This window comes from Rhamphochromis sp. 'chilingali' (assembly GCF_963969265.1).
Source record: "Rhamphochromis sp. 'chilingali' genome assembly, chromosome: 14".
Lineage (NCBI taxonomy): Eukaryota > Metazoa > Chordata > Actinopteri > Cichliformes > Cichlidae > Rhamphochromis > Rhamphochromis sp. 'chilingali'.
Window position 1 is genome coordinate 24,619,342 of NC_137941.1, and position 13,449 is coordinate 24,632,790.

Sequence of the window (13,449 nt, forward strand, 5' to 3'; positions counted from 1 at the left end):
TCTTCTGTTACAATAGGAAACCATTTTTTACGTGATGCCCCCAATTTATATGGCAACCCCCTTAGTGTAATTTTACTTCCCCTGAAGTCTGTGGAAACAGTTTGTTCACTGAAGAACCTCTTTGACCGTCCAAATGTTGTCATATTCAAAGACATATTTCAGCTAAACTCGGGCAAAAGTGAAATCAGCTTAGTTACTAACCTTTTAAAAGGTTCCTCTTCTACTCACGACGAACACAAAAATCTTTTTCTTTAATGTCTTCTTCAAATTAGCGGTCTCTGTGAATGATAGCTTTTATCAGCTTAGGAATTTTAGCTTAATTAAAACCAGTTTTATCTCACAATGACTCATCCAGTATTTGTTTTATCACCTCTTGACTAGACTACTCGACAGCTCCCTGTACTTAATTGTCTCATTACACCCCTTCTTGACTAGTATTTGTCCAAGATACAGCTGCTACAAAGAAAAGACAAGACATCACTCCTGTATTGGCTTAGTAAAATTCCAGATCATATTACATCAGTCATGTATTTCTTTGGTAACCAGTGCAGCTGTTTGTTCTTTGCAGAGCAGCTCTAAAGAGGCTTCTAATGCCATAATCCGCCTCAAGGTGACTTGCATCATCCTCCCGTTAACTCCTCATAGTCGCCTACTCTCGCCTTTAAAACCAAAATATTTCCCACTTGCTGCTGCCAGACTCCAGGAAAAAAAAAAAATCAGCCACCCACATTAAGTACCGCCCTGTTGTTGACAATACTTCATCCTTTTGAAAGATCCACATATATTCCCCTGGTTTGCTGTTTGGTTTAAGTGCACTCATGTCATGCTTTTTTTGTTTTGTTTTGTTTCTTAAATGTTCTGATGGTGCGTTTTAATGTGCTGTTGTTTGGTTGTTGCCATTTTTAATGCAGTGTTTTCATTTTATTTATGACTTTCACATCCTGACTCCTTTTTTCTTTTTCTTTTTTTTTCTCTTCATTTTTAAGGCTAGTTTTGTCCAACCTCTAGTCCCCTGGGATTGTGGTCAAGTCAAAACTTGTTTATATAGCTGATTTATTGGGACTTTATGGTTTCCTTTTTGTCCTGTTCTGTGTTTTTCGTTATGTTGATTTGGTCAGGGGGAAAGTTTCTGATAGATTATTGATTAAAGGCACAGAGCAGTGACACAGTAATGCTGCTCAGCATTCTGTATTTGGATGTATACTTAATATTTTCATGTTCTTCTTTTGCAGCCAACTATCCTCAAACCAAAGCCTGGTGAGTTCATTTGTTTTACTCTCTACATTCAGTAAATAAAGTGGCAGCTGGTTGGTGCATTAAGCCTGAAGCTTTTCTAGACATTACCTGACGTAGATGGACTCTGTACTAAAGAGTTGGCACGAGAAAGGCCATTTAATGTCTCATCCAGCTCTGTCAGAGTCCATGAAATGCATAATTTCACCCATGTGAGGAAAAGAGTAAGTAATTGAATGCTTACTATGAATTCACAGTAAGCAGCAGTGGTCCTGTGCCCTGCCTCCTGCATGCTTGACTCATGCAGCTTGCATAAACCAGTTTATTTCAAGTGTTGAGAACACATGTGAAACATGTAAAGCAGCAGATGTGGTGAATCATTTGATTTGATTTGATTCTCCTGATGTTTTCCAGAGTTCATGTTTAAAAACAGCTTTAGATTCTCCCTTCTCTCACATGCACGTGCGTGATTTAATGCCTCTCTGTATGTTAATGCTTCATATGCAGTTTTGATCTTGCGGCGGATCAGAAAAGGAGCCAATATAAAGAGAAAGGAAAGAGTATGAACTCCACAGGATCTGGGAAAAGCAGCACCGTGTCCAGGTCAGTTCATTTGCTCACTTCTCACTCAGATTTGTGCAGGGATCTGCAGAAAGTAACTCTCAGAGATGCTGATATTAAATCTCAAACCAGAGAACTCTTTAGTTTACCTTGCAAGGGAGTTGAAGATTTTAATCAGTAGAGTATCTGCATTGCAAGGTTTTAAGTTGTGCTGTTAGTTAAACGTAAGTCTGACCAATAAGCACCTAGCCAGTGCGACTGCAGTTATGCATTTATTTTAGCCAGATGCTTCATCCAATCACATGCCAATGAATTTATTTATTTATTACCACCTAAGTGCAGTAATAAATAAATTAAATGTAAATAAATCTTGTAATATTCTAAGTACATAGGCAGCTGCACTGCTGTAACTATATGGTAGCATGTCCTCTTTTGCACGCTCGGCATCCTGTGAATTGATGACCTGATTAGTTGAAGTTTGCCCATGGTAGATGGTGATAAACGGATGGTTCATCCAATCGTCTGCCAAGTAATGAAGTGACAGCATTTCTCAAACTAGTTTCTCAGAAGAAGTGTCCCGATGGTGAACTTTAAGAAACAGTCTGGTACTTCAGGTTTTTCATTTGTAGCCAAACAAAATTACTGTCCATAAAGGTCAAAGTCAGGGTGTATTTCTAAGAGGAAGTGTTATCTATTCAAGAGGAGTGCAAGAGTTTTTGTCCAAAAACCATCTTATTTTAAATTCCTTGGATGTCGAGCAGTAGTTAGGAGATTCCCTAGATCGAAACTCCAGACATCCAGAGGCCCCCAGAACACAAGAGACCAAGGAAGACCAACAGAGGGGCAGCCGCACCACTGTCCCAGAAAGAGCTGAGGAGAGTCCCAGATGAGGGCTCACTCAGCAGCCGTGGAGCAGAAGCCAGGGGGAGTTGCAGTGACGCGCCCGTGAGCTCCGCCGGCAGCCAGCCGTGCCTGAGTGACCGAGCCCCAGGCCGAGGGCACCCCACCCCCAAAGTGGCCCGAGCGAGCCCCAGGCTCCAGGCCCCGATAAGTGGCCGCCAAGGAGTGAGCCGGTGTGTACCTGGACGCCCATCCCCAGACACAAAGAACCACCAACGCACCGATGTCTGAGGGAGTCCGCCACTGGCAGGGGAAGTGGTGGTGGGGGAGATAGACCTCCAAACCTTGGAGGGCCTGAGATGTCCCCAGAGAGGTGGCGTCTGATACCCAACCTGACATATAGACACAGACATACAGGCACACACAGATACAAACATCCATTCCCACCCTCATGCTCTCATATGCACTCACTCCACACTCAACCAACGTGGAGACAGACATAAAGAGACGCTGTACACACAATCACACTCCCCAAGCGTACTCTAAGCCCTGGGTCTAGGTACTCTTGCCCCTGGAGGGGGAACTGCACCCAGACCCAGGTGGTGTTACCCTTTTCCCTGGGGTGGGGAGAAGCAGACTGCCCCGGCTCGGCAGCAGCAGGGAGGCCCCACATTCCAGACCCCAATCGGACGGCCAACTCCTCCTCCCAGACCCATCAGGGTAATTCTGATTGGGCACTAGCCATGAGCAGACACTTAAATTTAATTCTTTTTAAAAGTTGTGAGCCAAAGTAAAGAATCAGGAACCTCTAGTGTTGAAATAAATGTAGGTTAATTGTTTTTGGTTGGAGTAATAATGGCTTGCAGTGTCACTGCTCTATCAGAAATATCTACTGTCCACATCCTTTACCTATAAACACATGTGGTGGGTAAATTATCAGGATGATTGTGGTTGTGGTGAGTGGACAGGATAAGGCGATGAGGTCGGAGCAGCAGGCGTGTCTGGCGGCTGACGTTATTAGCTGGTGTTAAATGTGGTAAATGATGTATAGTGGCTTCTCACGATTTCACAAGTACATAAAAATAGAAACTGTATTATGAAGATGAGTAGCATCATCACCTTACAGTGCAGACGATTATCTCGCTGAGTTATCAGCGGGTAGAAAAAGAAACCACAGCAGCCTCATCTAAATGCAGGTATCACTGTGTTAGAATCACCCAAATACAATATAAAATACACTATTTTGCATAACTACTTTACACTGTCTGCTCTACGCAAATAGCAACTTGTTGTGTTGGCAAAACCTGAGGTGAAAATCTGGGATGGATTAGTCTTCTGCTGCTAGTCAGGATTCAGGTCTCAGTAAAATGGTTGAAGAGCAGGACTCTGCTTGCTGGCTGTGTGTTTTCATAGCGGTTCAGATTTGCAGTCGTCACTCTGCAGTTAGAGAGAAAGTTCAGACTAATTCTGAACTTTCTCTCTAACGTGTGTCTCTCCGCAGTGTGTCAGAACTGCTGGACCTATACGAGGAGGATCCTGAGGAAATCCTGTTAAACCTTGGCTTTGGCCGAGAAGAACCCGACCTGTCCTCAAAGATTCCCTCCAGGTTCTTCAACAGCAGCTCCTCGGCGCGAGGCATCGACATCAAGGTACAGACAGAGCAAAAGAAATGGATTTGTTTTTGTTTTGAATTTTTTTAAGTTCATCGTTGTAGTTTGTTTAGCACTTTTATAATGCACACTTGTGAATGATCAGAAGGTCGCTGGCCGTACATTGCAAACACTTTCACAGAACCAGGAGCACAGAGGATACGTCCAAGTCACTTCAGTGATCCTTGACTTTGCATTTAATGGCACAAGCAGATCCAACTTTCAACTTACTCAGTGAAATGTTTCACAGTCTACTTGATGGTCTGGTGCAAATTCTTCTGACACTCACTCATGCAGGACGATTTTTAATAACTTTAACGTGAATTAAATTTATTTTGCTCCAAATTTAAATGTTTTTTTAATACTCTCGTGACCAGATACTTCCAAAAACAATGAAATCTTCTTTATTTGCATGATTACTTTATATTTGCGGTTTATTAGAAAACGTTAAGCATTCACATTTTTCAGGGGGTTTTTTTTTTTGGTTTTTTTTTTAAAGTCATACACTAGCCATATTCAGGGACGTAAAGTTTTTTGACACATAGTATTGTGCAAATGTTTTGAGCCACCCTTCGTTTCTTTACATTTTGCCAGGAAAATGGGAAATCGGTGCAGTGTTTTATTGAAATTGGAAATCATCATGCATCGCTCTCTCTGCTGGAGTTTTTTTATTTCTTAAAGACGTGACTTTCAGCTACAGTTCATCTGCTGTACATAGTTTTTAGCTCTGCCACTTCTTCTTGCCCCGTTATCTCTTTTTTTTAAGATGACCATTTTGAGATATTCCAAGTTTTTGTCTAATATCTCCTTGAATCACCTTCTTGGTGCAAAAATACAATTTAATCCCTGTCAAACTGTTATCGTTGGCTTTTTTTAAAAAAAAGATTCCTATTCATATTTTTTTATATCTTTGGTATGTTTTATCTTTTTATTTTATCATTAATACCTCTGTAGGCATGAGCATAATACTATTTCTGGCTTTTAGCAGTAGGCCAGTTTTTATTGGAGCTCTCCAAATAGCAGTAAGCTTTTTCTTATTGGGGTTTCTAAAAACCAGAACAAGATGTTCAGCCATGATACTAGTGTGCAAAACTTGATCTACAGTGTTACCATGTGCGTGCTAATGAGGAACGCTGAACCAAGGAACCAAGGATCTTCACACTGTGCAGAATTGTGGCTTGTATAGATGTTGAGTGTAAAATAATTTTTTTAAAACCCGTTGGCATTCCCTCGCTGAAAGTCTTACATTCCCAAGGAATCATTATTGGATTTCCTGTGGTCCACAAAGTTGTGTGTTGGCAAATGTGAGACCTCACAATGCTCGGTCCTTCTTTTCAAGCATAATCTAAGGCAGTATGTGGTCAATGAGAGCGGCAAAGTAGTGGCTACAGACTTGCTTACTGCTAAAACTTCAGCTGCGTTTGAGGTTTAAGTTATGCACGTAACTAAGCTCTACTCTATTTCACTTGTGTTGCTTCGATACAGTGACGGAGATGCTTACTAAGGAGTAGCTTAAATTACATTTACCGCACACTTGCAACAAATCAAAGCAATTTGTCTTCCCCAAATTACAAGATAATGTATCACAGCCATAGACTTTACAACCAAAGCACAGCCATAGCTAAGCAGAGTTATGGCCTGTCTTGATCAGCCCTGGTGGTGCTCGGGGAGAGGGCTGGTGAACCAGCTCCTCTAGTTACTTTTCCAGGTGTATTGGTACAGACCTGCGCCCACAGCTCGAGGTGCAGTGACTCATACTGTTGTTACAGTGAAGCTCTGCCTTTCTCTATTGATCAGACAGAATGCAAACATAAAGGGAAAAAAATTCCCACAGTGACTCTTAGTTACCTCTATATTAAGTAAACATTATCAGCAGGGGAAAACCTGCTGCTGTATTACCATCAGTCACAGATAATGTTTGTAATGGCATTATTTCCTGTGTTACATATACAGGTCTACCTGGCAGCTCAGCTGCAGCGGATGGAGGTGGAGAACCCCAACTACGCCCTGACAAGTATGTACCTCCATGCTTTTAACGCTGCTGCATCTCTTCTGGTGTTTGGGTTTACTTTCTACAGCCTCAGTGCTGCAGGTGGAGGGTTAACCATGATAGTGATGAGAAGCTCAGAGGTTCACGTCCTGAAACTGTAGGCAGAGGAAGTGAAGCTCGGTGACTGTGTGTGTCCTGTTCCCAGTATTATTGTGGTGTTTTGTGGGGTCCTTCAGCTTTTTTAGCTGTTCTGCCAACTGCCTGGACAACACTGCCAGCAAAGACAAAGGTCTGTTTGTCCCAAACTCACACACACTCGCACGCACGCACACGTGCACACAGACCTGCTCCGCTAACATCCTGGCCTCTTTTTGTTTTCAAATGCGTTTTTGCATGAAGGTACTGGCTCACTACCGAACAGACACACGCACACACACAGGATCTGGCAAAGCATTTCTTTTTTTTTTTTTTTTTTACTGCACTTACACTGTTAAACTGTCAAGAAGAAGACAGTCAGCTGCGTGTGTGTGTGTGTGTGTGTGTCTGAAGATGAATCACTTCAGAGGTGAAATTAGTTCAGCTCTAGAATACTTTAACTGAGTCTTTGGTCACTTTTCTACTTTTTAGTTGCTCCAGTTTATTGATGATAAAGTCTCACTTCTTCTTGTTTGCTGTTCTTTGTTGCTGTTGTGCTCGTTGAAGGCAACAGATTTTATATTTTCATACGGCCGATCGAGCTCTGCCTTGTTTTCTTTTTTGGTCTTGTCTTTTTAGTTTTAGTTTAGTTTTAGTTTTTTTTTTACCTGCAAGTAAGTTGTTGTCACGATCACTTCACACAACCAGCCATACCCTTGTCAACGGCTAACATAAGATGCGGATTTGTGGTGTCAACTATGATAAATGAACAACTGTCTCAACTGCATAAAAGCCAAATATAAACCCAGGTCCAAAACTGTTTGGATGCTGTGTAAATGTAAATATAAACAGAATGCACTGATTTGCATTTCCAAAGCCCCTATTTTAGTACATAGAAAATATATAAGATGTTTAAACTGACACATTTCAGTATTTAATTAAAAATATTGGCTTAGTTTGAATTTGATGGCAGCGATACGTCTCAAAAGTTGGGAGAAGGCAACGAAAGGCTGGAAAAGTAACTGGGACTGTAAGAGCATCTTAGAGAGGTAGTTTCTCAGAAGCAAAGCTGTGCAGAGGTTCACCAGTCTGCAAAAAAAAACTGCATCTACAAACTGTGCTGCAATTTCAGAATAATTGTCCCAAAAGTCAAATTGCAGAGACTCATCTACAGAGCATGATATCACCTACACATTTGGAGAAATTGGAGAAATCCCTGTGTGTAAGGGACAAAGCTGAAAACCAGTGTTAGGATCACTGACCTTAACTCTTTGGTGAAAAGGTCTGTATTGCAGGCAGGGCAGTTTAGCATTAACATTTGGAACATCACTAAATTAAAAAATATGACAAAGAAGACCCAGGACTGTTAAGCAGCTAGATAGCAGACAAAAATGGGACAACACTCTTTCTCTGAAAGTCCAGCAGCTGTTCTCTTCAGTTTGTAGTTTGTAGACTGCTGTTAAAAGAAGAAGAGATGTTACACAGTGGTAAACATGGCCTGCTTTTATTTATTTATTTATTTATTTTTAATTTGTTGCTGCCACAAAATACAAACTGAGCCAAAATTTTTCCTCTTAAAATGGTGCATCTCATTTTAAATATTTGAATGTTTTTATGTTCTTCTGTGAGTAAAATCTGGTTTGCAAATCATTGCATTCTGGGTTTGTTTTCTTTTTAAACATTTTATACAGCGCCCTAACTTCTTTGGAATTTAGATTACTGGTTTAAATTGATCCCGACTCATCAGTATGCCAATGCAGGCTTTGGCATTTTGCAGAATAATGCCACACTTTGAATTGAGTCCATGTCGGCGCCTGGTGTCTCATCATGTGATCTCAGTCTGACTCTGTGATGTTGATCAGGGCTCTGTGAGAGCCATGCCATCTGTTGCAGGACTCAATGTTCTTCTTGTCATTCAAGGTTGTTCTTTGTGTGTGTGTGTGTGTGTGTGTGTGTGTGTGTGTGTGTGTGTGTGTGTGTGTGTTGCAGAATTAACTAAATTTAACAAAAGTTAATCTCAACAGCTGTTGGATTTTTCTACATAGAGCGTTGTGGTGTGAAAGGTTAATATTGTGAGTGTGAGCTGCAGACAGTAGCCAATGAAGTAATCTCTATCACCAACAAATAGAAATCCTGACATTTAGTTTACCAAAGGTCCCAGGCCTGGATGTTTATTTTCTAAAACACTAATGCAGGTCATTATGGACACCAAGAGTGGGTGTGGCTGCTCGTGTACATATATTATTTCTGTCTGCATATCTCAGGGTCACGACCGCATTTTCTTGTTAGCTCCCAGTAATAACTATATGAGTCACAAGATGTTTGATGGCACGCAAACTGAAGCTCCTTGACTCAACCGAGTCAAAGCCAAAGTTGTGGTGGGCAGATAAAAGTCATCACCTTTGGCTCTTTGCTGTGGTCCTCGGGTCAACCCTCAGCAGGGTTATGGTGTGGTTTGGTGTGATAGCTTTCTGGGGGAGTACCATTTCCACGAAAGAGGGTATGCTTGCTCTGCGACACTGTTTAGTTGATCCGAATCAAAGGAGCATCTGCATAAATGCCATACACCGCTGTTTCCAAGCAGGATATTTAAAAAAGTTATAAAGGCGTGATTGATTGTTATTCAACTCGCTCTTGTTTTAATGTTGTTGCTGATTGTTGTGAGTTTTTATGTGTGCAAAGAAATAATTGCACCTTAACTTGTCCCGGGAATATCACAGGAAAGAAAACCTCTTTGTATTATTAATGATAAAAATCCTTTGACCTTGTCTCTTGACTTGTGTTGTTTGGAAAGGCGCAGTCCTATTTCTCATATTTAATTTCGGCCCCGCTGGCTTCCATTGAATTTCATATGACAAACAACTTCAAGTGGCTTCTTCCTGTTTCGCTGAAATCTCCAGCTGTCTTGACTGAGCAGCTGTGCCTCTTCAGCCACAAGCACGGTCTACATTGCTCTAATGCTTTTTATATTGAGTCCATTGCTACAAACTCTAGCAATGCTCTCACACACTATCCAAAGGTCTGCAGTGGCTCTCTTATCAATGTTTGTTTATTACACACATCAGAGCCCAGCGAACCTTGGCTGGACACTTGCACTGCCTTCATTGTGGAAATGGAGAGCACAAATGTACTGACAGCAGTCTCTCAAGTTCAGTATGATTTCAGTTTAATCGTCACAATCAGACGTGTTGAACGCTTCAGATGAATGCGAAGAAGTGAACATGACATCACCCTGACTGAGAGTCAACAGAAGACCTGTTGAGTCTCTACAAATCATGCAACTCTTCCAGGCTTACGCTCTCAGGTGTTAAGAGTTCACAAAGAAGTCACAGCTTTTGACTGTTATTACTGACTGATATTATTCTGCAGATCAAACCGATGTAATGAGAAACGTTGACAATTTTAGTAACATACAAAAACAACATACAAATGGAAAGAAAAGCTTGTATTTGCCTTGAACTGGTGCAAAAAAAACGATAGAATTAGAAAGTGATGTGCATTCTCAATTTAAATGTTGCCACAAAACAAATGAAAAAAGTCATACATTACTTGGAAAGACCTGAATTAACATCCCACAATTAGCTGCATTAACTGTCAGTGGATCAGCAACATGATTATTAGAGATTAGAATGTGAAGAAATCATTATAGAGTATTTGAGAGCGGCTGAAGCTTATTATTTATCAGACCATGAAATCCTCCATAGGCAAACAGTTTAATGATATTTTTTCGACATAATCCAGCCATGCGGTTCTGTTCCCTCATGCGGCACTGCTAGCTGTACTTGTGTGTGTGTGTGTGTGTGTGTGTGTGTGAAAGTCTTTTTCAAATCATGGATGGTGGGTTTTTAAAATAAAGAAAAGATGGACTATTGAGCCTGTTATCAGCCCTTTGTTCAAAAGTCAGCATCCATGACAGTACACTTAGAGCTGTAGTTTATTGGATGAATATAGAAAGTCTATAGTTTTTAGCGGATTTTAGACCAGTGAAGGGTTTAACACAAATTTTGCTTGAACTGTTTGGAAATTGCGAGCGTTTTTATACATGGTCCCCCATTTCTAGAGACTCCGAAGTGATTGGACAAACAGAATTTCAAATTTCATAATTATTTTAAATATTTGGATGAAAATATTCTGCGATGTTATGCTTTAGCTCATTCATTCATTTTGGAAATGAAGTTTTCCAGCATTGAATCTGAATTTGAGGAGAGAATAGCTGCTCTATGGGCGATAAATACTAGTGATCTGGTTCCACTCACAGCCATACACGTCCATGCTATAACATTTCCTCCACCGTGTTTGGCAGATGTATTTTATGAGGTTTGTCTCGGATCATCAGCTGTTTTTCTCCTGAGATCTTTCAGGTCTTTTTAGTGTTGCTGAGCTGATCAGTTCCTTTATTTCACGATTGTTGTTTTGGCCACTCCTAAATTTTTTGCTGTCTCTGATAGGTTGGTTTTTCAGCTTAACGATAACCTGCCTTCACTTGCACTGACAGCTCTTTGGGCCCCATTTGAAATTAGATTGAAAACCTTTGAATCAAATTCAAATATTATGTCTGCTTCATTCTGACATTAAATAAGAAGGGGACAGGCCTCACATGGCCCTCAAACTGTATCAATTACTTTTAAGCCTGTGAAAATGGGGGAAATGTTATGATATGTGCTACATATCTGGCGGTGTTTTTCAAGTATTTCCTTGCTTAATTTTGTAAGATGATACAAACTACATTCTGAAGGTCACAACGGATGAACTGAAAACATTTGGAGCATTGCGAAGTGGAAAAATGCAACAAAGAACGCCCTGAACTGTTGAAACCTCATATCAAGCAAAAGGAGGTCATGCAACACAATGGTAAACGTCCCTCTGCCCTCAACGTTTTTTGAAACATCCTTGCATTAAATTTAAAGGAAGTGTATTGTATTGTCTCAACATTTGATATTTTGCCTTGCTGATGTACTCACTGTATACAACATGTCAACTTTTGTGGACCAGGGTTGTAAATGACAGGCACAGATGAAACTTCAGAGGAGCGTTTCCTTTTTTTTTTTTTTTTAACCTCCACATACCTGGACACTTGCACATGGTAACAGTAAAAGACAGTCCAGGTCTCCAAAGCTAAAAGATTAAGTAGATGTTTATTTCAAAGCTAAATGTATGAAAGTTACAGATGGGTGTCTAAGATGAACTGCTCCTTTAACAGTTTCTGGCCCGTCTCAGGTTCCTGGAGGCTTTCTTCTTTTCCAGAACATTCTCATACTCGTCCACTGGTTCCCTAGATCCCAGACATACATGCGTGTGTTGTTGTTTGTTATGTAAGCTCCGTTCTCACCATCAGAAAGAAATCTCCAGGGATGGATACAGAAAAAGAGTGTGTGCCGTTTTCACTTAATCCTCACTTCCTGTATTAGGATCCTCAGAATGAGCATTAACGCAGAGTCAGCAGTGAGCAGGAAACTCACTCGCACAGTATTACTATCATCACACACAGCTGTATGTGTAATAGGATGTTCTATACTCATGAGTTGTGAGTGACAGCCTGATCTGCAGCTTATTTTAACCTCCTCGGACCCTGTATCCACATATGTGGACATCACAATTTGGGTTATTTAGACTAAAATACTCAATTTTGCTCTACATGGGCCTGATATCCACTTACGAGGACATTATACTGCTACTGTTCTATCAAAATTGTAAACAAATCCTCATATGTGGCTCTTATTTTTCTTAAAAACAAAAATAAGGTTAAAAAAAATATCAAAGAGAAATTAAAAATGCATGTCGTGAAAGAGTTCGGGTCTTAGGAGGTTAAAGGTGCATTAATTGGTTTTGGGTTTTTTGGGCCACTTTGGGGTAAAAACAAATTTTAGGAAAGGCCGACGTCCACATCTGCATCATTGCATAGGGTCTTTTTGCTTAGTTAGTTTATGCTAACCTTGACTGACTCAAGCTAAACGTCTTCCAGTAGCCTTGTATACTTTGTGGTTGACTACAGAGTACAGAAACTGTAGCAACTAGCCTGCTATGTATGGTTTTGCCTGAAATATTGGCTGGATGTTTGGAGTAAAATTATCATTGTTATCCACTCGTCCAGAACATGCACTGATTCAAACCAGATTAAATAAACTGTAGGTGTGAAAGCACACTGAAACAGAACCCAGGAGCTAAAGCAAGCTAAAACATCAGAGATGCTGAGTAAACTCTAAGCTACAACTTGGCTTTTGCTTTTAACTTTTTATGTGAGAGCACCATCAAATGTACACATCCAGTTATGTGTTTACTTTTACCTCTGATGCAGTATAAATAAATGTTGTTGTTGTTTTGGCTTTGCAAGTCAGAGGTGAGGGAAATATAAGTTAGCAGATCTGTGTTTCAGGTTGTTACATAAAAGCGAGAAACAACATGTTCACATAAAGACAGGAGACAGAAGTCGGTGTTTTTATAACAGACTGATGAGTATTTAGACAGTGAGAGACAGGCAGGGGGAGCAGGGAAGACAGGAAAGTATGCAAGTCATCATCCTGTTAGAAATAAGACTGACAGCTCGACTTACACAACCCCAAGAGGAGGGAGGAGGAGGAAGGAGTGGCGGAGCTGACGTCCGTGTTCAGCTTTTTGATGTTTTTCATTTCTCAGAATAGTTCTTCAATTCAAAACATTCATTTTGTTTAAAACCAGATTTTTAACAATAGCAATTTCTCTGAAGAATGAAGTCCTGCTGTGGAATCACTCCACCATTCACTTCTTTATTTCTGCTCATCTAATAAACACTTGTATAGTGAGCTCTATTTTAGAGCAAAGGCCAAACTCATGACTGTCAACTTTCATCTGTAACAGGCTGAAATTACATTTATGGAGCTTTACTGAGAATCTGATGAAAACATGTCCGTTTCATTTTTAGAGCCTAGAGCACACATTTAGCTTGTAACAATACAAAAGCAGGGGAAACTGAAAAAAAATCCATAGTTTCTGGCAGTTGCTGTTCGTGTCTCTGGTCTCCTGCAGTGTCACAGCTCTGGTGTCTGGTTTTCTGAAACTGTGAAT

General features: G+C 40.5%; 1 protein-coding gene across 5 annotated transcripts in view; it reads left to right on the forward strand.

The window, feature by feature from the left end:
• itprid2 (ITPR interacting domain containing 2) overlaps positions 1 to 13,449 on the forward strand; it is a 52,557-nt gene that overhangs the window by 22,250 nt on the left and 16,858 nt on the right. For all 5 annotated transcript variants that reach the window (XM_080903430.1, XM_080903432.1, XM_080903433.1 and 2 more), the window contains exons 7-10: positions 1,233 to 1,257; positions 1,741 to 1,836; positions 4,136 to 4,283; positions 6,237 to 6,297. In XM_080903430.1, the coding sequence (XP_080759556.1) occupies positions 1,233 to 1,257; positions 1,741 to 1,836; positions 4,136 to 4,283; positions 6,237 to 6,297 (330 nt within the window). The remainder of the gene's footprint in view (positions 1 to 1,232; positions 1,258 to 1,740; positions 1,837 to 4,135; positions 4,284 to 6,236; positions 6,298 to 13,449) is intronic.